This window comes from Pantherophis guttatus, chromosome 4 (genome assembly GCF_059756535.1).
Source record: "Pantherophis guttatus breed Tessera chromosome 4, ASM5975653v1, whole genome shotgun sequence".
In the NCBI taxonomy this organism is placed as follows: domain Eukaryota; kingdom Metazoa; phylum Chordata; class Lepidosauria; order Squamata; family Colubridae; genus Pantherophis; species Pantherophis guttatus.
Window position 1 is genome coordinate 13063489 of NC_142066.1, and position 22447 is coordinate 13085935.

General features: G+C 39.7%; 2 protein-coding genes across 2 annotated transcripts; both read left to right on the plus strand.

Moving 5' to 3' along the window:
• The first annotated feature begins 4200 nt into the window (after positions 1 to 4200).
• Positions 4201 to 5292, plus strand: LOC117658792 (olfactory receptor 6X1-like). The gene has a single exon (XM_034406891.2). The coding sequence runs from the start codon at positions 4206 to 4208 to the stop codon at positions 5169 to 5171; it is 966 nt and encodes a 321-aa protein (XP_034262782.2). The 5' UTR covers positions 4201 to 4205; the 3' UTR covers positions 5172 to 5292.
• Positions 5293 to 20408: 15116 nt separating this feature from the next.
• On the plus strand, positions 20409 to 21359 carry LOC117658793 (olfactory receptor 6X1-like). The gene has a single exon (XM_034406892.2). The coding sequence runs from the start codon at positions 20409 to 20411 to the stop codon at positions 21357 to 21359; it is 951 nt and encodes a 316-aa protein (XP_034262783.1).
• Positions 21360 to 22447: the final 1088 nt, after the last annotated feature.

The window sequence follows — 22447 nt, forward strand, 5'->3', positions numbered from 1 at the left end:
CGTGCTTAAGACTTTTTTATTTCATCAAGCTGGCCTGGCCTAAATCTTCTCCCCTTTTTAAATGTAAATTTTTATTTGTTTTTAAATTATGGGGTATTTTAAATTTGTTCAGCCAAATTATTTATTTCTTTTTTAATTTATTTTAAATTTTTGTATTTATGTGTTTTATCTTGTGGCTGTTCACCGCCTTGAGTCCTTTGGGAGAAGGGCGGTATAGAAATAAAATAAAATAAAATAAAATAAAATAAAATAAAATAAAATAAAATAAAATAAAATAAAATAAAATAAAATAAAATAAAATAAAATAAATGTGGTTTTATATTCTGTAAGCCGTGAATATGGGCGAATAGGCGGCAATGTAAATTCAATCAATCAATCAATAAATAAATATTTATTAAATAAATAAAATAAAATAAATAAATAAATATTTATATACTGTGTTCATATCATAGATACACATTTTTATAAAGTGTCCGTAATTTTGATCTGACCTATCGATTCACAGATAAAACATTATGTAAGTAAAAACTTATGTGGAAGATAAATTTGATTTTTTTTCCCCCACATCAGTGATCAAGATCGAGGGTCGGTGATGATCCCAGACCTGTTGAGATATTTAGGTTTATCATAATGAATTGACATTGTATCGTGATGTCTTTTCTATAAAGTTGGTTTTCTGAGCCTTTTCTTTGGTCTGCAATACCTGGAGGTTCTGTAGGGTGAAACGGTGTGGTCCATGGGTTCAGCTGTGGGTTTCCAATATTCTTACCATCGTTTTGCCGCAGGCTCGATTTGTGAGTGCGCCTTTTGTGCATCCACTTTGCTTGCTCGTGTGCCCACCGCGCCTGCGCCTTCCCTTGAAAACATTCCTAAATAGGACGGCATAGAACCAGGGCTGGTGGCCAGGCCCTCCCACAATCTCCACTACAGGTTCTCCCAAATTGGTACGAACCGGCTGAACACCACCTCTAAATGGGTTGATATCTTGGTCCTGGAATGGAGAGTCAGAGATTTAAGTTCCTCTTAGTCCACAAATCTCTAATTCCATGGAAAACTGAAAGGAGGGAATGGGAACATGGGAAGAAAATCATTCTTGGACATCATCTCCAATTGCTTCCTCCCCTTTTTCTGATTGAGCCTTTAACAGATTTAACAGAAAGGGACCTTGTAGGTCAGTTAGTCCAACCCCCCCCCACTCAGGCAGGAGACCCTACATCATTTCTGACAAATGGCAGTCCAATCTCTTCTTGAAAGCCTCCAGTGAAGAAGCTCCCACAATTTCTGAAGACAAGCTGTTCCATTGGTTGATTGTTCTCACTGTCACAAAAATTCTCCTTATTTCTAGGTTGAATCTCTCCTTGATCAGTTTCCATCCATTGTTCCTTCTCAGGCCTTCAGTTGCTTTGGAAAATAGCTTGACCCCTTTCTCTCTGTGGCAGCCCCTCAAATATTAGAAGACTGCTATCATGTCTCCCCTGATCCTTCTCTTCGCTAGACTAGCTGTGCCCAGTTTCTGTAACCGTTCTTCATATGTTTTAGTCTCCAGTGCCCTCATCATCCTGGTTGCTCTCCTCTGCACTCTTTCTAGAGTCTCAACATCTTTTTTTATTGTGTGGCGACCAAAACTGGATGCAGTATTCCAGGTGTGGTCTTACGAAAGATTTATAGAGTGGTATTAGTACCTCACTTGATTTTGATTGTATCCCTCTGTTAATGCAATTTAGGATTATTTTGGCTTTTTTGGCTGCTGTCGCACACTGCTGGCTCATATTTAGCTGGTTGTCCAGTAAGACTCCAAGATCCCTCTCATAGTCACTGCTATTAAGCCTGGTTTTACCCAGCCTCAAAGAATTTCTAGGAATCTTGGAATTTGGTCCACAAAAACAACAGGCCTCATTCATGCTGATTCAAAATCATTTCTTCTGAGCAGAGTCTCATGGGAACTGAGAAATATCTATAGAGATGGCATCTGAAGAAAATTAAGTGCTGAAACAGTCAAGTTTTTACACGTTCTCTTTTTGCAGTTGGAGAGGAATGGGAATTAGACAAACTTATAAAAGAGTTACACATTTTGTGCTTGTTGGATTGCTTCCAAGGGATCTCCAGAGAACCTCTTATCTTGGGATGGCACTTGAGGTTTGATCCAAATGATGTCAGCCTTGAATATATTCTAGCTACAGTGCATGGATACTCATGAGAAATTAAAGGCAAATATCCTTAGGGACTGGATCTTGAGTATCTATAGAGAATAAGTCAATAAACTTTCTATGATGCAAAAGTGCTGCATTTTCTTCAGGTGTTCAAGGAAAATATTTTTCAAGAGATCTACGACCTTTGCCCAACATGCAATGCAGTATTTTATATGGTTCTTCAAAACGTTGATTTGTTGAATGGATAGAGGAAATGGAGTGAACGGCATTGGAGAAGAGGAGGTAATGACAGAAAAACAAGCCAAGGTAAAGTTGTAGAGACTTTTGGGCCCACCTTTTATAGAATGAAAACCTGAGAATTTCACTGCAAAGGTTACTATGATTTCCTAACATATACATACTTCCACCTCCCATATAGAAAGACAAATATAGAACATAGAATAACAGAGTTGGAAGGTGTCAGGGTAATGATTTAACAGCTGACCAGCTGCTACAATGGTGAAATGATAGGAATGAGTCAGCAAGGTTTTTGGGATGATATTATTTTAAGAGCCTCTAATAAAAAGAGGCCCTGTTGGGGCGTATCTCTCTCTTCGTGTGCGCTTCTGTGCTGTAATTGCTGATTGCTGTTTGTTTGAGGTCTGACTAAAGTATGTGTATGTATATATTCTTTGTAGATAAAACCACTATTTAAAATACAAACCTCTGTTTACTGTATTTGCTCCTGGGTTGTCTGACATAGTCACACTGTGCGCAGTCTGACAGAAGGGGGGTCTTCTAATCCAACCCCCTGGTCGAGCAGGAGACCCTATACCATTTCAGACAAATGGTTGTCCAATCTGTTTTTGAAAGCCTCTCGTGATGGAGCACCCACAACTTCTGAAGGCAAGCTATCCCATAGACTTTTATATCTCAATAGACCTTCATGTACTCATATCTCCAGAATAGACTAGACTAGACTAGAGTAGACTAGACTAGACTAGACTAGAGTAGACTAGAATAGACTAGAATAGACTAGAATAGACTAGAATAGACTAGAATAGACTAGACTAGACTAGACTAGACTAGACTAGACTAGAATAGACTAGACTAGACTAGACTACAATAGAATAGACTAGACTAGACTAGACTACAATAGAATAGAATAGAATAGAATAGAATAGAATAGAATAGAATAGAATAGAATAGAATAGAAAAGAAAAGAATTCTTTATTGTTCAAGTGTAATTGGACACACAAGGAATTTGTCTTGGAGCATACGCTCTTGGAGTACATAAAAGAAAAGATACATTCATCAAGAATCATAAGGTACAACACTTAATGATGGTCATAGGGAAACAGTCAATATAAATCTTAAGGATTCCAGCAAAAGGTTACAGTCATACAGTCATAAATGGGAGGAGATTGGTGATAGGAACGATGAGAAGATTAATAGTAATGAAGACTTAGTAACTAGTTTGAAAGTGTTGAGGAAAATATTTGTTTAGCAGAGTGATGGAGTTCGGGAAAAACACTTCTTGTGTCTAGTTGTTTTGGTGTGCAGTGCTAAATCATCTAAATCATCTTATATTCCTAGGGATACAGGCAAACGTTCTATGAAGTGAAAAAAATGTTGCAGGGGATTAACTTTTAATTTGCATCAGAAAACTTCATAACTAGACTACCACTTCCAAAAATGTTTTAAGAATCCACAAACGACCACTGGTTTTTCCAAAAGTGGCAAAGTTCAGACATCAGACTAAATCTAATCATGGTTCTTTAGTTATGGCCTTCAAGTATTGTGGGATTCCAGGGAGGGGTTTTAGAAATCATAACTGATTTTCAAATGTTTATATTCAAATGCTTCATTTAATTATGATAGTTCAATACGAGATTTACTATACATGACTTTGGTGAGCATGATGTGAAAATCCAGTCTTGTGTTCCCTGTTCACAATAGTAGTGTATGAAAAATATTCTTAGGAATAGAGAAATACATTTTGACACAACAATAAATACATACATTTCGATTCAAGCAAGATTTCAATTTTTTCTCTTTTTGTAGCAGAAGAGGAATATGAATTTGACCAACTGTACAAGAGCAACTGAATTTATTCTTGTCGGATTGCCCAGTGTTTGGGGAATGGAAAATATGATATTTGCTTGTGTCTTTCTGCTCTACCTCCTGTGTCTGATGGGCAATGGGCTCATCATTGTGATGGTAATTTTGGACCGCCATCTCCAGAAGCCCATGTATTTCTTCCTTAGCAACCTTTCTTGCATTGACATTGGACACACCACATCCTTTATTCCTAAATTGCTGGTCAACCATCTCTCTGCAAACAATTCCATCTGTTTCTACTGCTGTATAACACAGCTGTTCTTTTACTTCTTCTTCGGCGTCACAGAATTTTTCATCATTTCGCTGATATCCTTGGACAGATACTTAGCCATCTGCCATCCTTTGAGATACTCCACAATCATGACTTCTGAAGTTTGCTTGAAACTAGCAATGGCAGCCTGGTTCGGAGGCCTTTTCTCCATTCTTTATCAGGAGGTATTGACCGCAAACCTACCCTACTGCATCTCCAATGTTATCAATCATTTCTATTGTGATGAGGGACCTTTGTTGAAGATTTCTGGAGGAGACACGCATGTGATTGAAGCCCTGGGCTTCCTACTGACGGTGGTTGTGATTATGTCCTCCCTGCTTTTCACCCTCGTTTCTTATCTCTTCATCATTTGCACCATTCTCCGAATGCCTTCAACCACTAGGCAGCAGAGGGCCTTTTCTACCTGTGCTTCCCACTTGATTGTAGTCTGCATTTTGTACGGGTCAGTCTTTTTCGTCTATTTGAGACCTAATGTCAAGGACTCTTCTTTTAGTATGACAAAGTCTGTCTCCATACTGTATACCATAGTTGCCCCAGCGCTAAATCCTTTCATTTACACCATTCGGAACAACGAAGTCAAGGATGCGGTAAGGAAACTTTTGGAAAGAAAGACCCCACATCTCATGGCTTCAGCTTTTGTTGAGAAGTGATGCAAAATGACTTTGTTGTCCTATGGAAAGCAACAAGGTTTGGCACTTCAGAATCCTCTTCAAAGCTATTGCGCAGGTATCCTGTAACAAACCTACCTTAATAAAGATGGAGAAAGCACTGTGTAAACTTGCAGATTTTATTTATTTTATTTAGTTAGTTTGTCAGACAAGTACGAGATGACAGGTATAAGTATAAACATGGGCATAAACATAGGAAATGAATACAAATAAATGGGGAAAGTAGGACAGGGATGGTAGGCACGCTGGTGCGCTTATTCACGCCTCCTTACAGACCTCTTAGGAATGGCTTGAGGTCCATGATAGACAGTTTAAGGTTGAAGCTATGAGAGTTTGAGGATGTAACAATGGAGTCAGGTAGAGCATTCCGGGCATTGACCACTCTATTGCTGAAGTCGTATTCTGCAATTGAGTTTGGAGTGGTTTACCTTGAGTTTGTATCTGTTGTATTATTGCAGTTGAAGCTGAAGTAGTTGTTGACAGGTAGGACATTGTAGCAGACAATTTTGTGTACTATGCTTACGTCAGTCCGTAGTTCAAGGTTTTGCCAATGGTTATCTTTTCTTATCTTAACATTCAATTTTGTGATGATCCCATGGCAAAAGAATTGCTGGGAATCTCCTGTGGTCTAGTAATTGCCTTGGCAACTTTAAGACTTGTGGAGCTCAACTTCCAGAATTTCTCAGTCAGCATGAAGTTGATGGGAGTTGAAGTCCACCATTCTTAAAGTTGCCAAGGTTGGAGGCCCCTTGATATAAAGCTTGTAATTTATTGCATGGTCATTAATCACCTACCTGGAATCCTAGCTTTTAAATGTAGTTCGTTTTTGATGATAGGAATAACTCCTTCTTATTCCACTGCATGGACTATAATATTCATTGAGCATCTATATTACTTTGGGGAAGAGTGGCACCATGGCTGTTTTGAAGAAGAAAAGACAGCTCATTCTTTTCAAATTATATATTTTTAATTTATTTTTTAAATTTTATTTATACATTTTTCTTTAAAATAAATGAATGGTTTATAAGCAGTGTAAGGTCTGAGTCAATTTACAAATATATAGCAATAACAGTAATAGCATTCTTTACTGGTCCAGAATGCGGCCGCGCGGGTGGTTATGGGCGCAACTCATTGTGCCCGCGTGACACCCCTCCTGCGCGAGCTGCACTGGCTCCCAGTGGTCTTCCGGGTGCAATTCAAGGTGTTGGTTACCACCTTTAAAGCGCTCCATGGCATAGGACCCGGGTACCTTTGAGACCGTCTTCTGCCACCAATAGCCTCTCACCGACCAGTCCGCTCCCACAGAGAGGGTCTCCTCAGGGTGCCATCAGCCAAGTTATGTCGGCTGGTGACACCCAGGGGGAGGGCCTTCTCTGTGGGAGCTCCAGCCCTGTGGAATGAACTGCCCCCGGAAATACATAAGATCTCCGACCTCCGGGTGTTTCATTGCGCATTGAAGACCCTGTTGTTCCGCCAGGCCGGGCTATCAACATAATAATTTTAAATTGGGGTATTTTAAATTTTGGGGGTTTTAAATCGGCCAAATCTATTTAATTATTTTAATTTTTAATCATTGTTGTGTCTTGTGTTTTTAAATTGGCTGTACACCGCCCTGAGTCCTTCGGGAGAAGAGTGGTATAGAAATAAAATTTCATTATTATTATTATTATTACTTATATATAATAATATTCTTTCAATTTCTAATTTCTACCTTTATTGTCTAACCATTGGTAAAAGAAATCCCAAGTTAAAAAGTATTCTGTGTCTTCTTTGTCCTTTATCTTTAATGTTAGCCTATCCATTTCCACACAGCCTAATATTTTTCTAACTATATTTTCCTCTGCAGGGGTCTCCTCATTTTTCCAATTTTGGCTGCTGTCAAGACATGTAATACCGTGTATCCCCGAAAATAAGACCGTGTCTTATATTAATTTTGAACCCTGAAATAAGCGCTTGGCCTTATTGCCATGCGCTCAAAAGCCTGATTGGCCTTATTATTAAGGGATGACTTATTTTGGGGAAAACAGGGTATTAAATATATTACATTCCCTTTATCATAATTTTCTGGCAGTATTCCTAATAAAAAATATTCCTGGTTTTAAGTCTAGATGTTGTTTTATCGTTTTCTGTATCATTTTATCATCATCACTCTGCTAAACAAATAATTCCCTCAACGCTGTTCACTAAGGCTGCATTACTATTGCTATTAATCTTCTCATCGTTCCTATCACCCATCTCCTCCCACTTATCACTGCATGACTGTAACTTTGTTGCTTGTATCCTTACGATTTATATTGATTGTGGCAAATGTCACCTGTAAAACATTTTATATACGTTTTCCTTATACGTAGTTGCAATTGTCAATTTACAATATCTATCCTAGAGTTTTTGCCATTTATCTAATTCTATTGTATAACCAAAGTTTTTTTTGCCCATACTATCAAATTATATTTTATTGAAAGATGTTTTCCAGACTCAGAGGAAGAAAGCTTAGTATAAAGGAGAAGGACTTCTCTTTCTCTCTCTCTGTCTCTCTTTTTTTGTAAAAAGTTTTTCTTTTTTTCTTTTTTTTACACATACACGCACACAAACATACAATATATTTTTGCTGATCAGAGTATTTGGCCGGTTAACAAATTTAAACAATTCTTAATTTTACCACTAAGATTACCATTTCTATACTTCCTTTTTGCCATAGTGTTCACTTTCATCTATTTTTTTACCAATTTTACCCTTCATTTTCATCTCTAATTTAACCAAATTCCAATTTCCCTTCTATTCTATATTAAACCCGAATCCATCATCAGAATAATTAATTTTATGATGTTACAATTGTTCAATTATTACAGGAATTGTGAGCCCACTTATTTTATGGCTTACATTTTCTTAAGTAATACAGGAGAAGGACTTCTCTTATGCGGCAAACCTACAAGACATAAGTCGAATTAGCAATGCCATTTAGATATTGACTTCTATGGGACTTCAGCCCCAAAAGTTGGTTCTCATCTTCAAAGCGCTCCATGGCTTAGGACCCGGTTATTTACGAGACCACCTTCTGCCTCCGATAACCTCCCACCGGCCAACACGCTCCCACAGAGAGGGTCTCCTCAGGGTGCCGTCTGCCAGGCAATGTCGGCTGGCGACCCCCCGGGGAAGAGCCTTCTCTGTGGGGGCACCCGCCCTCTGGAATGAGCTACCCCCAGGGATACGACTAATCCCGGACCTCCGGACCTTCCGCCGGGCCCTGAAGACTTTTTTATTTCAGCAAGCCGGGCTGGGTTAAAAATTTTTTAATTGGGTGAATTTTATGGGTAAGGGGTTTTAAATTGGATAAGCCTAAGATAATTTAATTTTGTTTTAATGTATTTTAATATTTGTATTGTGTGTTTTTAATTCTGGCTGTTCACCGCCCCGAGTCCTTCGGGAGAGGGGGCGGTATAAAAATTTAATAAATAAATAAATAAATAAATAAATAAATAAATAAATAAATAAATAAATAAATGGTATAAAAAGGGACTTATTAATATAAGCTGACTAATGAGTTCTAACATGCACAGTAGCAGAGAAGCATGTTCTTCTCTTCTATCAGAAGGTCCCAGAAAGAAATGGACCATTTTGGGTAAAACTGGGTGGATTAATCTAATACCATAGGTTCAACCATATTTGTCAGGTTGAACCTGGACAACTGGACTTTCTAGTTTTGCTTGAAGAATCTCCATAGACATGTTTGTGAGACCATTTCATTGAATTTGGAGGGGCATGCAATGAGCATGAATATTCCCAATTACAAAGCTTCTGTCTGCATTCTTCTTTGTTCATTAATTCTCAGATCTGACGGTGCCTGGTTCTTCTTCTCATTTTTACATTTCTATTAGCTTCCTCCATCTGGTGTCCTTCCAATAAGTTAGACAATTCCTACTTCCACATGAACAAATCCTTCTTTGTTGAAAATTGGACGTGTTTACAATGATGGGGATTTTTCCTCCCATTTTTGGGTTTATCTCATTCCCTCCTTTGGTATATATTTCAAAACCTGTTTTCTGGGTAATAGAATTGTTTTTCCAATTAGGAATCGGCCTAATTGAAGGAAATGGGTAGACTATGAACTGAATAAATGTTAAATTAGGATTTATTATATAGTTTTATAGCGGAAGGTTGTTTTGAAATGTTAGATTAATATACATAAAAGATTTGATTTATTATTATGCTAAATTAGGAGTTATTATATAATGTTATAGTAGAATGTCATTTTGAAATGTATAGTATAAGGGGGATATTATAATTTTATGAGAAATAAAGGGTCAGTATATGGGGATGGAGTAAGGGGATGGTAAAGTATTATATAATCTGTTATGAATTTGGGTTTTATTATGAAGAAGTCACAGGGGGAGGGGAGGGGGAGGGGGGTTAGGGAGGAGGGGGGAAAAGGGGGAAAATTGTATTTGAAAAACTTTTTCAATTAAAAAAAAAAGGAATCGGCCTATCCCAATTATAGTCTCATTTGTAATGCATTTGCTTAACCTGTCATTGCTTTGAAGAAGTTCTCTAAAACAATGTATATTTATGAAGTATATTCATTCAATAGATACACATTTTTGTAAAATTCCTTTTGAATATTCCTTGCTTTCGATATTGGCAATGAGAGATGAATAAATGAATTTGTGTTTACTGTTTGTACAATACTATGTAAGAAAAGATTCAGATAGAGGTTAAATTAGTTTCTTCCCCACCTCTACGTTATCAATGATGAAAATTATGGGACGGGTGATTTCAGAGCAGTTGGCTCATTATCATAATTCACTGACTTTATATAATTACGTGTTTTCAGTAAAATCTATTTTCTAAGACTTTTTCTTGGGTTGATATTCTTGAATGTGCTGTATGCAAAAAGGGTGTGGTACATTTGTTGATGTACTGGGCCAGCAAAGTTTCTAGTCCTCCTCAGTCCTCAAAGGGTGATTTTGGGTCAGTCCCATCCCTGACAGAGAGCACTTCCTGTGGTGAAATGTTGGAGGGATTGGGATATCCATCTGACATGAAGAATATCATGCTTGACATTCTTGTTCTTCTTCACATTGAGTTGTGTCATTTACACACTGGACACCGTATCTGTAGATCTTTCAAAATGCTACAAATGCATGAATTGTCTATCATCATCATCATCATCATCATCTTTTAATGACCCCATAATCCCTTGCGAGGGCAACTGAATGAAGCTGAGTGCTTACTGGCCGGATGCCTTTCCTGTTGCCAATGCAGAGTTTTTTTGTTTTTTGTTTTTTTTATTGAAAAGGTTTTCAAATACAAATTTTTCCCCCATTTTTCTCCCCCCCCTCCTCCCTAACCCCCCCTCACCACCCATCCCCCCCTGTGACTTCTTCACAACAAAAACCTAATTCATAACAGATTATATAATATTTTACCATCCCCTTACTCCCTCCTCTAAATACTGACCCTTACATGCTAATAATATTATTAATATTATTACTTCCCCCTTTTACCATACATTTCAAAATAACAGTATATAATAACTTCTAATTTAGCATAATAATATTATAACTCCCAATCTAGCAACAATCTGCCTTTTTTTCTCCTCCCCCATACTTATATATATAACATTTCAAAGCAACCTTCCCCATAAATCTTAATTTAACATTTATTCAACTCTATCCATTTCCTCCACTCCCCTAAATATATCGCTTAAACATCCCTTTTCTTAAACTAAACAATCAGTAAACTAACCTATTTCCACCCACTTTCCTACAAAATTGCCATGCACAACAATTTTTAATATCTTTAATCTACTGCCCGTCCTGCTAAAAAAAAATATATTCCGTTATATTAAAAAAAAATCAATGACTTTAAATTTATAATCCTTATAATATCTTCTTTGATGTCTTTCCACTGGATTGTTGAGTCCATCATCATCCATATTAGGGTAACATAGCATCCTGGTTGCAAAAGTTTGTTCAAAATCCTCGGTCATCATCTGCCCCCATCATTAATGAATATCCTCATATATATATATATAAAAAAGGAAAACAACCACCCGAGTGACATTATAATTATATTCCATGTTGTATCCGTAATTGTGGCTTTCATCAGGATTATTAATTCCCATCATCATAATGGGTAACAACCAGATCTTCTGCATGCCCCAGCGCAGCTCTCTTGCCTTATAGCTCAAGATAAATATAATACATTTATCAATAAAAAAAAGAAATCCAAAATAGATAATTCCAATCCAACAATTTAAGGCTCTTTTCACTCTTTTCATCATCCCAATGCAGAGTTTTGTTCAGCAGATATATTCTCATTGTGCCCAGAGAGAGAAATATCTGCCTCCACCTAGGATCGAACTCACGGCCTCTTGATTGTGAGGTGAGAGCTCCACCTTTAGGCCACCACACCACTCAAATGCATGAATTGTCTATGAGGAGAATATAGAACTGAGAACATGGAAGGAGTGGAGGAACAAAAAAAAGTGTCCTGGAGAAGACATTTATATTGTGAACCTTGACCGCTAAAAAGGAGCCTTGTATGGGATAACTGTCAGGTTTCGGTGCTATCTTGAATAAACTTCATTCTCAAGTGCAAACTGTCTAATGAATCATTTCTATTTTAAGAATAGCAATATCCGACATTTCTGATTCAAATTGCAGCCAAACTGGTCCCTCCTTCCAACCCCCTCCTCTTCCGCTCTCCAACCCCAATGTCCCATTGGCCATCATACAGATCCATCTCTACATCCCGGCACATTCTTTTCACAGGAATGTAGCCCCCATCCTCGTCTCCCAGGAAACACTATCTGTAACATACAAAACTAGGTAAAAGTTCAACTTGTTATGTCAGCGCTGGAAGAAAGCCTAATTTGGAATGCTGACAATAACATTTTCAAGCCTATCTGTATTATGGTTTAACTAAAAGAAGAGCCTTGGTAGTACAGGGGTTTAAGGCACCCTGTTATTAAGCTTATTAAGACCAGCTGCCTGCAATTACTGCAAGGTTCGAATCTCGCCAAGGCTCAAGGTTGACTCAGCCTTCCATCCTTTCTAAGGTAGGTGAAATGAGGACCCAGTTTGTGGGGGCAATAAGCTGACTTTGTATAAATATATACAAAAAGGATGAAGGCTATTGCTGAGCACATTGTAAGCTGCCCTGAGTCTTCGGAGAAGGGCGGCATATAAATCAAATTAAAAAAAAAAACTGACCATCTGAACTGATTTATTGTGTCCATTCTAGATCCCACATTTAGTGCCTTTCATTCTTAAGCAACATTCTACTTCAACATAGAATAATATCATCATGAAATCCCAAAGTTGGAAGAGGATATTTAGGTCACTGCATTTGACCTGTTTCCTCCACATTGGTGCAGCAATCTCAACTTAGTCCCAAAGGTGCCTTTTCAAGAGGCAACTTCCGTTCCCCACCATCCAGTCAGAGCTGAAGAAGCTTCTTGGATGAGAAGCGAAACATCTTCAAAGAAAAAACAAGAAAGTCCAGTTGCCTCTTGAAAAAACACCTTTGGGACAACCACAACCTGGATGGCTGAGAATCTCCATAAATAATCTCAACTTAGATACCCCAAAGATGTAATGAAACTCTCTAGTTCCCAAATAAATATAACTAGTCGTGAGGAAGCCAACATCTTCAGTGCAGATGAATCAAGTGGAGATTGAACACAACATTGATGTGTTATGTGCAATGCCCAATTATGTGCAGTGGTGGGATTCAAATGATTTAACAACCGGTTCTCTGTCCTAATGATTTCTTTCAACAACCAGTTCACCAAATTGCTCAAAAAGTTAACAACCGTTTCTCCCGAAGTGGTGCGAACTGGCTGAATCCCACCACTGATTATGTGTAATAATTATGCATTATTATTGCATAATAATGTCATAGATGATATGACAAAATTGTCTACCACACATCATTGGATGATAACGTCTCAATATATCGGTCTGTCAACTTGCAAAGCTTTCAAGTTGCCATGAGCAGGAGGGAGGGAGAACTGAAGTGAATTCCATACATTTTTTTGACCGCAATCAGAAGGAGGGTGCTAGGTTTCACAGCCAGCCAAAGTAGTTAATTGGAGAATGTGATTTATGACATGGCCAGGAGGGAGGGGAGAGACAGGGTCAAAGGGGAACGTAAATCTACATGGGATCAGTCCTGACTGCATCCGAGTATTGCCGGAATGTTGCCCCTAATAAATCACTATATTTCCTTTGAAGTTTGGATCATGGCTCATGAATTAATTAGGGCATCTTTCGGAAACTTGACGGGGTCATCATTTTGGTGTCCTCATAATTAAGACCACATATGTGGAATTCTGGGAGTTGAAGTCCACCCATCTTAAAATTTCCAAGTTTCAAAAACACTAAAGTGTGAAATTTCTGATTGCCTAAATTATCTTGCCCTCCTCCAATCTCTGAGTCCTGGAGATACTATCATTAATGACTTCAGCTTAAATTCCATGGAAAACTGAAAGGGGGGAGAAGGAAAAGAGGGAAGAAAACCATTGTTGGACATTATCGCCAGTCTGTTCCTTCCATCTTTTACTGAGCATTCAAAGAGTCTTGGAAGGCTTAATAATTTAGAATAGAATAGAATAGAATAGAATAGAATAGAATAGAATAGAATAGAATAGAATAGAATAGAATAGAATATTTCATTTCAGACAAATGTTTGTCCTATCTCTTCTAAAAGCCCGGGTATTTACGAGACCGCCTTCTGCCGCCAGTAGCCTCCCACCGACCAGTACGCTCTCACAGAGAGGGGCTCCTCAGGGTTCCGTCGCCAAACAATGTCGGCTGGCGGCCCCCAGGGGGAGAGCCTTCTCTGTGGGGGCACCGACCCTCTGGAACGAGTTGCCCCCGGAGATACGGCAGATCCCGGATCTGCGCACTTTCCGCCATGCCTTAAAGACATTTTTGTTTCATCAAGCTGGGCTGACCTGACCATATTTTTTAAGTTGTTTTAATTTTAAATTGCTAAATTATGGGTTTTTTAATATGGGGGTGTTTTAACTGTGGGCCAAATTAATTTAATTGGTTTTTAATATTGTTTTAATTTTTGTATTTTCTGTATTTTATCTGCTGGCTGTTCACCGCCCCGAGTCCTTCAGGAGAAGGGCGGTATACAAAATAAAATAATAATAATAATAATAATAATAATAATAATAATAATAATAATAATAATAATAATAATAAAAAACAACTTCCGGTGTTGGAGCATTTACAATTTACGGAGCCAAGCTGTTCCAGGAAATTTCTCCTTAGTTCTGTTTTAGCCTCCTTCTTAGTTGCTTTTCTCCTTGATTAGTTTCCATCTTCTTGTCCTACCCTCAGGTGCTTTGGAGAATAGCTTGACTCCCTCTTCTTTGTGGCAGCCCCTGAGATGTTGGGATACTGCTATCATGTCATCCCTTTCTGAGTATGGCCCTTGGAATTTGGTGCAAATTAAAGCAGATACGAATCATGCTGATTACAAGCCACCTATTCTGAACGTAGTCCATGGATTCTTATGGGAACTGAAAGACAAATATCTCTAGAAATGGATTCTGAAACGTCTGTTGAAAATGGAGCACTGCATTACTGAAAGTTTTGCGCCTTCTCTTTCTGCAGTTCAAGAGGACTCGGACAACTATGAAAGAGTTGCAGAGTTTATCCTTGTTGGTGTGCCTCCAGAAGACCTCCTATCTTGTGATGGCACTTGAAGTAAACATTTAGTAATATATTCAAGACTCCATTTCTGGGAGTCTTGGAATTTGGTCTAAAGAAAAACAGGCATTATTCATGGCTGACTCAGAGTTATCTATTCTGAGCATTGTCTATTGATATTTATGGGAGTTGAGCAGTGGTGGGTTCCTCCCGGTTCAGCCCGGTTCGGCCGAGCCGGTAGCAGTGACAATATGATGTCACTGAACCGGTTCTCTTTGTTCGGGAGCTGCCCCCCCCCCGGTGTTATTCTTACCTTTTATTTGGCCCCGCCCCCAATCTATTCGCTGATTGGCCAGAAGGAAAAAAACTGTTTAAACTCTTGCCGTGGGGCTTCAAAGGGCCGCCCTCAGTGTTAAAAGGCAGTGTGGTGGTAGACCAGTGTGCTCAAAAAACAAATGGGTAGACTGGTGCCTCCAAAAACAAATGAGTAGACCGGTGCCTCCAAAAACAAATGAGTAGACCGGTGCCTCCAAAAACAAATGAGTAGACCGGTGCCTCCAAAAACAAATGGGTAGACCGGTACAGTTCTGCAAACAGTTAAAAGCCTGGTGGATCACTACCTCTGCTAAATCCTAAAGAATTGTCACATGACCATCAAACCACGCCCACAAAATAAGCCACGCCCCCAGAACTGGGCAGTAAAAAAAATTAGAACCACCCCTGGAGTTGAGAGATAAATACCTCTCGAAAAAGTACAGAGAAGAGCAACAAAGGTGATTAGGGGGCTGGAGGTTGGAATATATACAGAACGGTTGCAGGAACTGGGTATGTCTAGTTTAATGAAAAGAAGGACTAGGGGAGACATGATAGCAGTGTTCCAATATCTCAGGGGCTGCCACAAAGAAGAGGAAATCAGCCTATTCTCCAAAGCACCTGAAGGCAGGACAAGAAGCAATGGGTGGAATCTAATCAAGGAGAGAAGCAACCTAGAACTAAGGAGAAATTTCCTAGCAGTTAGAACAATTAACCAGTGGAACTACTTGCCTCCAGAAGCTGTGAATGCTCCAACACTGGAAGTTTTTAAGAAGAGATTGGACAACCATTTTGTCTGAAATGCTATAGGGCCGTGATGACAAACCTATGTGTTACGGAGGGTTGGTCGACCGCAACCGTATCTCTTTACAATTCACCAAACAGACATGTCTCAGAAGAGTAAAAAACAGACCAATTGTTTATGTAGTTAGTAAAAAGAACTTGATTGCATTGAAAAGACCTTACTGTTTCACCAGGCAGGCCTGGCCTAATTTTCTCCGTCTTTTATAAAAGATTTTTAATTTTCAAATATCTTTTAGTATTTTATACATTCAATTTTAAATTGGTTTTAAAAGTTTGGGGTTTTAAATTTGTCGGGGCCAAAATTATTTAATTTGATTTGATTCTACTTTTAAATTTTGTATGTATGTGTTTTATTGTTTGGCTGTGCACCGCCCTGAGTCCTTCGGGAGTAGGGCGGTATAGAAATCAAATAAAATAAAATAAAAAATAAATAAATAAAAATAAATATTTGGCTAGGATGATATTAGTTAATATTAATTGGAGAGTGAGCTTAACTCTCGGTTAGTCATGTTTGTTGTTTGGTTTTAGTCCTGTGTTTATGTGTTTCTATATTTCGCTTCCTATATTGCTTTTCAACCATTATTGTGTGTTAATTTTATTGTAAATATTTAATAATATTTACATATCTACCCTCCGGAATCAGCTGCCCCCAGAGATAAGGAGAATCCAAGACCTCGGTGCCTTCCGCCGTGCCCTTAAAACCTTCTTTTTCCAACAAGCCGGGCTGGCCTAACACTTTTTAAAATGTTTTTAATTGTCTGTTATTGTTTTTAATCCTGGGGCCAAATTTATATATATCTTTTTAATTGTATTTTAACGTTTGTAGTTTATGTTTTTACTTGGCTGTTCACCGCCCTGAGTCCTCAGGGAGAAGGGCGGTATACAAATTTAAAAATAAATAAATAAATAAATCATCAGTAGTCGGTTTCCTTTTTGCAGTGTCCGGTCAGCTTTTTCTGCCATCGCTCTGTGCGATTGGAGTCCGGGTCTTTCTTCCTCAGAAGGAGGAGGCTTTAGTGACTTCAGCTCTGCCTCTGACCACGAACTAAGTTGCCTGCTGGCTAGCAGCTCTTTATATACTGTCTCAGTGGCAGTTGGAAAAGCCCGGGAGATTCAAAGCTAGGAGCTACGCTCTGATTGGCTTATTCAATTATCTAAGCCAAAGGTCATTAATAGGCACAGCAACTGGAAGGGAATGTTTTTTCTCTCACACTATGGCATGCGTGCCACAAGTGGCAAGCAGAGCCCTCTCCGTGGGCCCACGACCCATTACCCTAGCTCAGCATTGGGCATATGCATGCGCTTCCCGCAGGCCAGCTGGTTTTCAGGTCTCTGCATGCATGGGGGTGGGGCAGGGGTGGGTTCTAATTTTTTTTACTACCAGTTCTGTGGGCGTGGCTTATTTTGTGGGTGTGGCTTGGAGGTCACGTGACTGGTGGGCATGGCTAGCTGGTCAGAGTCATTTCTGGATGGTCCTCACACTTACGACCAGTCCTCGCACTTACGACCCAAGTCATTTGTTTGCTTTTAACACTGATCAGCTGTAGGATGGCCCTTTGAAGCCCCGCGGCAAGAGTTTAAACAGGTTTTTTCCCTCTAGTCATCAGCTGGGACTCAGGAGGCAGCAATAGATTGGGGGTGGGACCAAATAAAAGGTAAGAATAACGTGGGGGGGTGGGAGGGCGGGGGGGAGAACCAGTTCGGTGACGTCATATTGTCACTGCTACCGGCTTTGCCAAACCGGACCGAACCGGAAGGAACCCACCACTGAGGTGGGGCACATGCAGGAGATGCATATGCATGTGGGAGAGTGCAGGGGTTTCCACGCGCAGAGGCAGGGCGCACATAGGGCATGTGTGTGCATGCATGGGGGGTGGCATATGTAGGGGGCAGGGGGCATGCACGCATTGCATTATGGGCTTTCAGCACATGGCAACAAAAAGGTTATGGGGTTTCTTGCTTGAGCAGGAGGTTGGACTAGAAGACCTCCAAGGTCCCTTCCAACTCTGTTATTCTGTTATTATTCTAGAGATGTTATCACAGACTTTTGAAGAAAATGAAGCCCTGCATCAGGAAAGGTTTGATTATTTTCTCATTTTGCCAGCAGTGAAATGCTCCCGGTTCGGACCAAATCGCCTGATCCGGAGGCGGGTGGTTCAGAGAACCGGTAGCAAAAATCCCTGCCCCCCCTCCCCATTGCCCAGCTGAGCCGCGCAATCATCAGAGGCTTTTTTCTTTTTAATTTTTAAAAGCATTTTATCTACAACCTCTTTGGCCGAAAAAATGCTTTTCAAAGTAAAAAAAAAAAAAAAGCCTCTGATGATCGCGCGGCTCAGCTGGGATCATCAGAAGCTTTTAAAAGCATTTTTTCTACAACCTCTTCAGCTGAAGAGGTTATAGAAAAAATGTTTTTAAAAGGAAAAAAAGCCTCTGCCGATCAGGCAAGTCAGCTGGGATCATCAGAGGCTTTTTTTTTAAAAAAAAGAAAGCCTCTGCCAATCAGGCAAGTCAGCTAGGATCGTCAGAGGCTTTAAAAAAGAAAAAAGAAAGCCTCTGCCAATCAGGCAAGTCAGCTGGGATCGTCAGAGGCTTTAAAAGCATTTTTTTACAACCTCTTCAGCCGAAGAGGTTGTAGAAAAAATGGTTTTAAAAGTTAAAAACAAAAGGTTGGCCACTCCCACTCAGTCATATTACCCACCACCACCAAGCCACGCCCACAGAATCGGTAGTAACAAATTTTACATTTCACCACTGCATTTCGCCCTTGAAAAAATGTGATGAACTATACAAAAATTTCAGAGTTAATTTTTTTTGGGGGGGGATTACCTCAAGAGGACCTCCTTTCTTGCAAAGCACTTAAAATTTGGTCCAACAATATCAATCTTCAGTATATTTTACCTATAGTGCATGGATGCTCATGGGAAATTAAAGACAATTCTCCTTAGAGACTGTCTCCCACGTCTCTTACGCAAGATATAAATAAACATTCTAAGTTGCTATATGTTCTTTAAAGGTTAAGGAAAATATATCTCAAGACGTCTATCCTTTTTCCTCAACATACGCCGTGGCATTTTGTATGATTCTTCGAAACACTGTCTTGATGAATGGATAGAGAGACAAAATAAAAGGCCCTTGGAGAAGACAAGGCAGGTAAAAGAAGGAAAGAACAAGACAAGGTAAGTGTGGAAATATTTTTTTTAAGTCAATTTATTATACAGCATATGGAAAAGAATTTCACTGCAGATGTGACTGTGATTTCCTAGCATGGACACACATCCTCTCCCAAATGGCCACACCAAGAAACATCTTGGCATTGACGTTTCTCTAATTATTTATTTATTCAGATCTCCAAACAAGGAATGAAAATTAAAACGTTGCAGAGAACAAACTTTTAGTTCCTTACTGGAATGTTTTAACTCTAGATGACCACTTCCAAATTTATTTATTTTTTTAATTTTTATTTGATTTATATGCCGCCCTTCTCCGGAGACTCAGGGCGGCTTACAATGCGTTAAGCAATAGCCTTCATACTTTTGAATATTTATACAAAGTCAGCTTATTGCCCCCACAAACTGGGTCCTCATTTAACCTACCTTAGAAAGGATGGAAGGCTCAGTCAACCTTGAGCCTGGTAAGATTCGAACCTGCAGAAATTGCAGGCAGCTGTGTTAATTACAGGGTGCATTAAACCACTGTACTACCAAGGCTCCTTGGTATGTCATGGTGCTTTTAAGAATCCTCAAACGAGCTTTGATTTTCCAACAGTGGCACATTTCAGATTTGGTTTTGGCCTCTCATGTTGCAGGATTCTAGTGATAGGCCATTAGAAGTCATAACAGATCTTCAAATATTTATATGAAAATACATTATTTCTATTTGGTCATCACACTATAGAAAATATTTTGGTCACCACACTATAAAAAATGTTGAGACTCTAGAAAGAGTGCAGAGAAGAGCAACCAGGATGATTAGGGGACTGGAGGCTAAAACATACAATGAACGGTTGCAGGAACTGGGCATGGTTAGTCTAGTGAAGAGAAGGACCTGGGGAGACAGGATAGCAGTCTTCCATTATTTGAGAGACTGCCACAGAGAGGAGGAGGTCAAGCTATTCTCCAAAGCACCTGAGGGACAGACAAGGAATAATGGATGGAAACTGATCAAGGAGAGATTCAACCTGGAAATAAGGAGGAACTTTCTGACAGTGAGAACAATCAACCAAATGAACAGCTTGCCTTCAGGAGTTGTGGGAGCTTCATCACTGGAAGCTTTCAAGAAGAGCCTGGACTGTCATCTGTCAGAAATGGTGGGTGGGGTGACCTACAAGGCCCCTTCCAATTCTATTCATCTATATCTGCATGAAAAGTGTCTTTAGAAATGAGACAAATCTTGATTCAATGGGGATTCCATATTTTCTCTTTTCGTAACAGGAGGGGAAACCATGAATTTGACCAACTGTACCAGAGCGACTGAATTTATTCTTGTCGGATTCCCAAGTGTTTGGGGAATGGAAAATACGATATTTGCTTGTGTCTCTCTGCTCTATCTTTTGTGTCTGATGGGCAACGGACTCATCATTGTCATGGTAGTTGTGGACCCTCATCTCCAGAAACCCATGTATTTCTTTCTTAGCAACCTTTCTTGCATTGATATCGGACACACCACCGCTTTCATTCCTAAACTGTTGGTCAACTATCTCTCTGGAAAGAATTCCATCTGTTTCAACTGCTGCATGACACAAATGTTCTTTTATTTTCTGTTTGGCACTACAGAATATTTCATCATCACCTTGATATCCTTGGACAGATATTTAGCCATCTGCCATCCTTTGAGATACGCCACAATCATGACTTCTGGAGTTTGCTTGAAACTGGCAACGGCAGCCTGGTTCGGAGGCCTTTTCTCCATTCTTTATCAGGGGGTATTGACTGCAAACCTACCCTACTGCACATCCAAAGTTATCAATCATTTCTTTTGTGATGCAGGACCTGTGTTGAAGATTGCAGGAGGTGATACGTATCTCGTTGAAGTCCTCTGCTTCCTAGTTACAGCAGTTGTGGTTATGTCCTCCCTGCTTTTCACCCTCGTTTCTTACCTCTTCATCATCTCCACCATTCTCCAGATGCCTTCAACCACCAAACAGCAGAGGGCTTTTTCTACCTGTGCTTCCCACCTGGTTGTGGTCTGCATGTTGTACGGGTCAGTGTGTTTTGTCTACTTAAGGCCTACCGTTAAGAATTCCTCTCTCAGGGCAATCAAATATGTTTCTTGGCTATATACAATAATGGCTCCCATGCTCAATCCATTCGTTTACACCATTAGGAACAACGAAGTTAAAGAAGCAGTCCGGAAAGCATTAAGAAAAAAGATTCCAGCTTTCCCTAAAATGTAAACATAAACCTGTTTGAAGGAACCATTTTGGGGTCCTTGGTGCTCTCTGAGCTTGCTTGTTTTCTTGCAGACCCTCACTAGGTAACATCATCAGTGCTAGTAAGGAGTGCTGTTTGCTGTCGGTTTATGTTCTGATATCTTGCCTGTATGTGTGGATGGGATCAGTTTTAGGAATTCTTTGGTTGGGCTAATGGCTCTTTAGCAGTTTCTTGACTGGGGTATTGCTTACTTGATTGTTGGTCTGAAGTTGATCTATGCTGATCTGAGTGCTGTGTGGGAAGCCCCCCACTCCTAGAAGAATGAAATATCTTGGGGAATAGTAAAAAGAGGCAGAATATTATATTTCCCCGAAAGAAGAAATGGAGAAACATGTTTTTAGAGGCAGAAAGCAGCCCCCAGTCTTTCTTAGTAGCCCACAGCAGATCCTGGCACTTAAGAGATAATGAGCTTATTGAAAGAGGAAACCAACTAACTAGATGGCTCCATTCATAGTGTGTGGGTACGCTTGCTTGCTTTGGTAGTGCGTGGCACTTCTGCACATGCGCAGAAGCTTCTGGGCGTGTGCAGAGCGTTTTTGATGACATCTGGGCAGGAGCCTTCCACCGCTGCCACTACCGGTTCGCCCGAAGCAGGGTGAACCAGGAGCAACCCACCACTGCCAAGGACCCCTCATTTCAACCCTAAGTGACAAATATTCTCCTTTAAAGGAGCAATTGTAAGAAGAGGAGTGGGAGGTTTATCCATCAAAGATATTATACCATTATTTTGCCGTGCCTCTCATAAAGATGGAAGAAACGGCATTCTCTTCACCAGACTAGCCATGGCCAGTTCCTGCAACCGTTCTTCATATGTTTCAGCCTCCAGTCCCCTAATCATCTTTGTTGCTCTTCTCTGCACCCTTTCCAGAATATCACTTCTTAGAACGCATAGAATTTATTTAATAAGTTTTGTAGAAGTCATCTTCATCGATTTCAACCTGTTGGCTTTTTCCCTGTTTTTGTTCTCTGTGTTCATTGGACCACGGAGAAGTCGTTTGAAGGCTGCAATGGTCTTTCGTGTCAACTCTGATCATTAGAATGGGGGATAGTT

Excerpts from the sequence above, each read along its gene's own strand:
- LOC117658792 (XM_034406891.2), top strand. The coding sequence starts at position 4,206 with ATGAATTTGACCAACTGTACAAGAGCAACTGAATTTATTCTTGTCGGA.
- LOC117658793 (XM_034406892.2), top strand. The coding sequence starts at position 20,409 with ATGAATTTGACCAACTGTACCAGAGCGACTGAATTTATTCTTGTCGGA.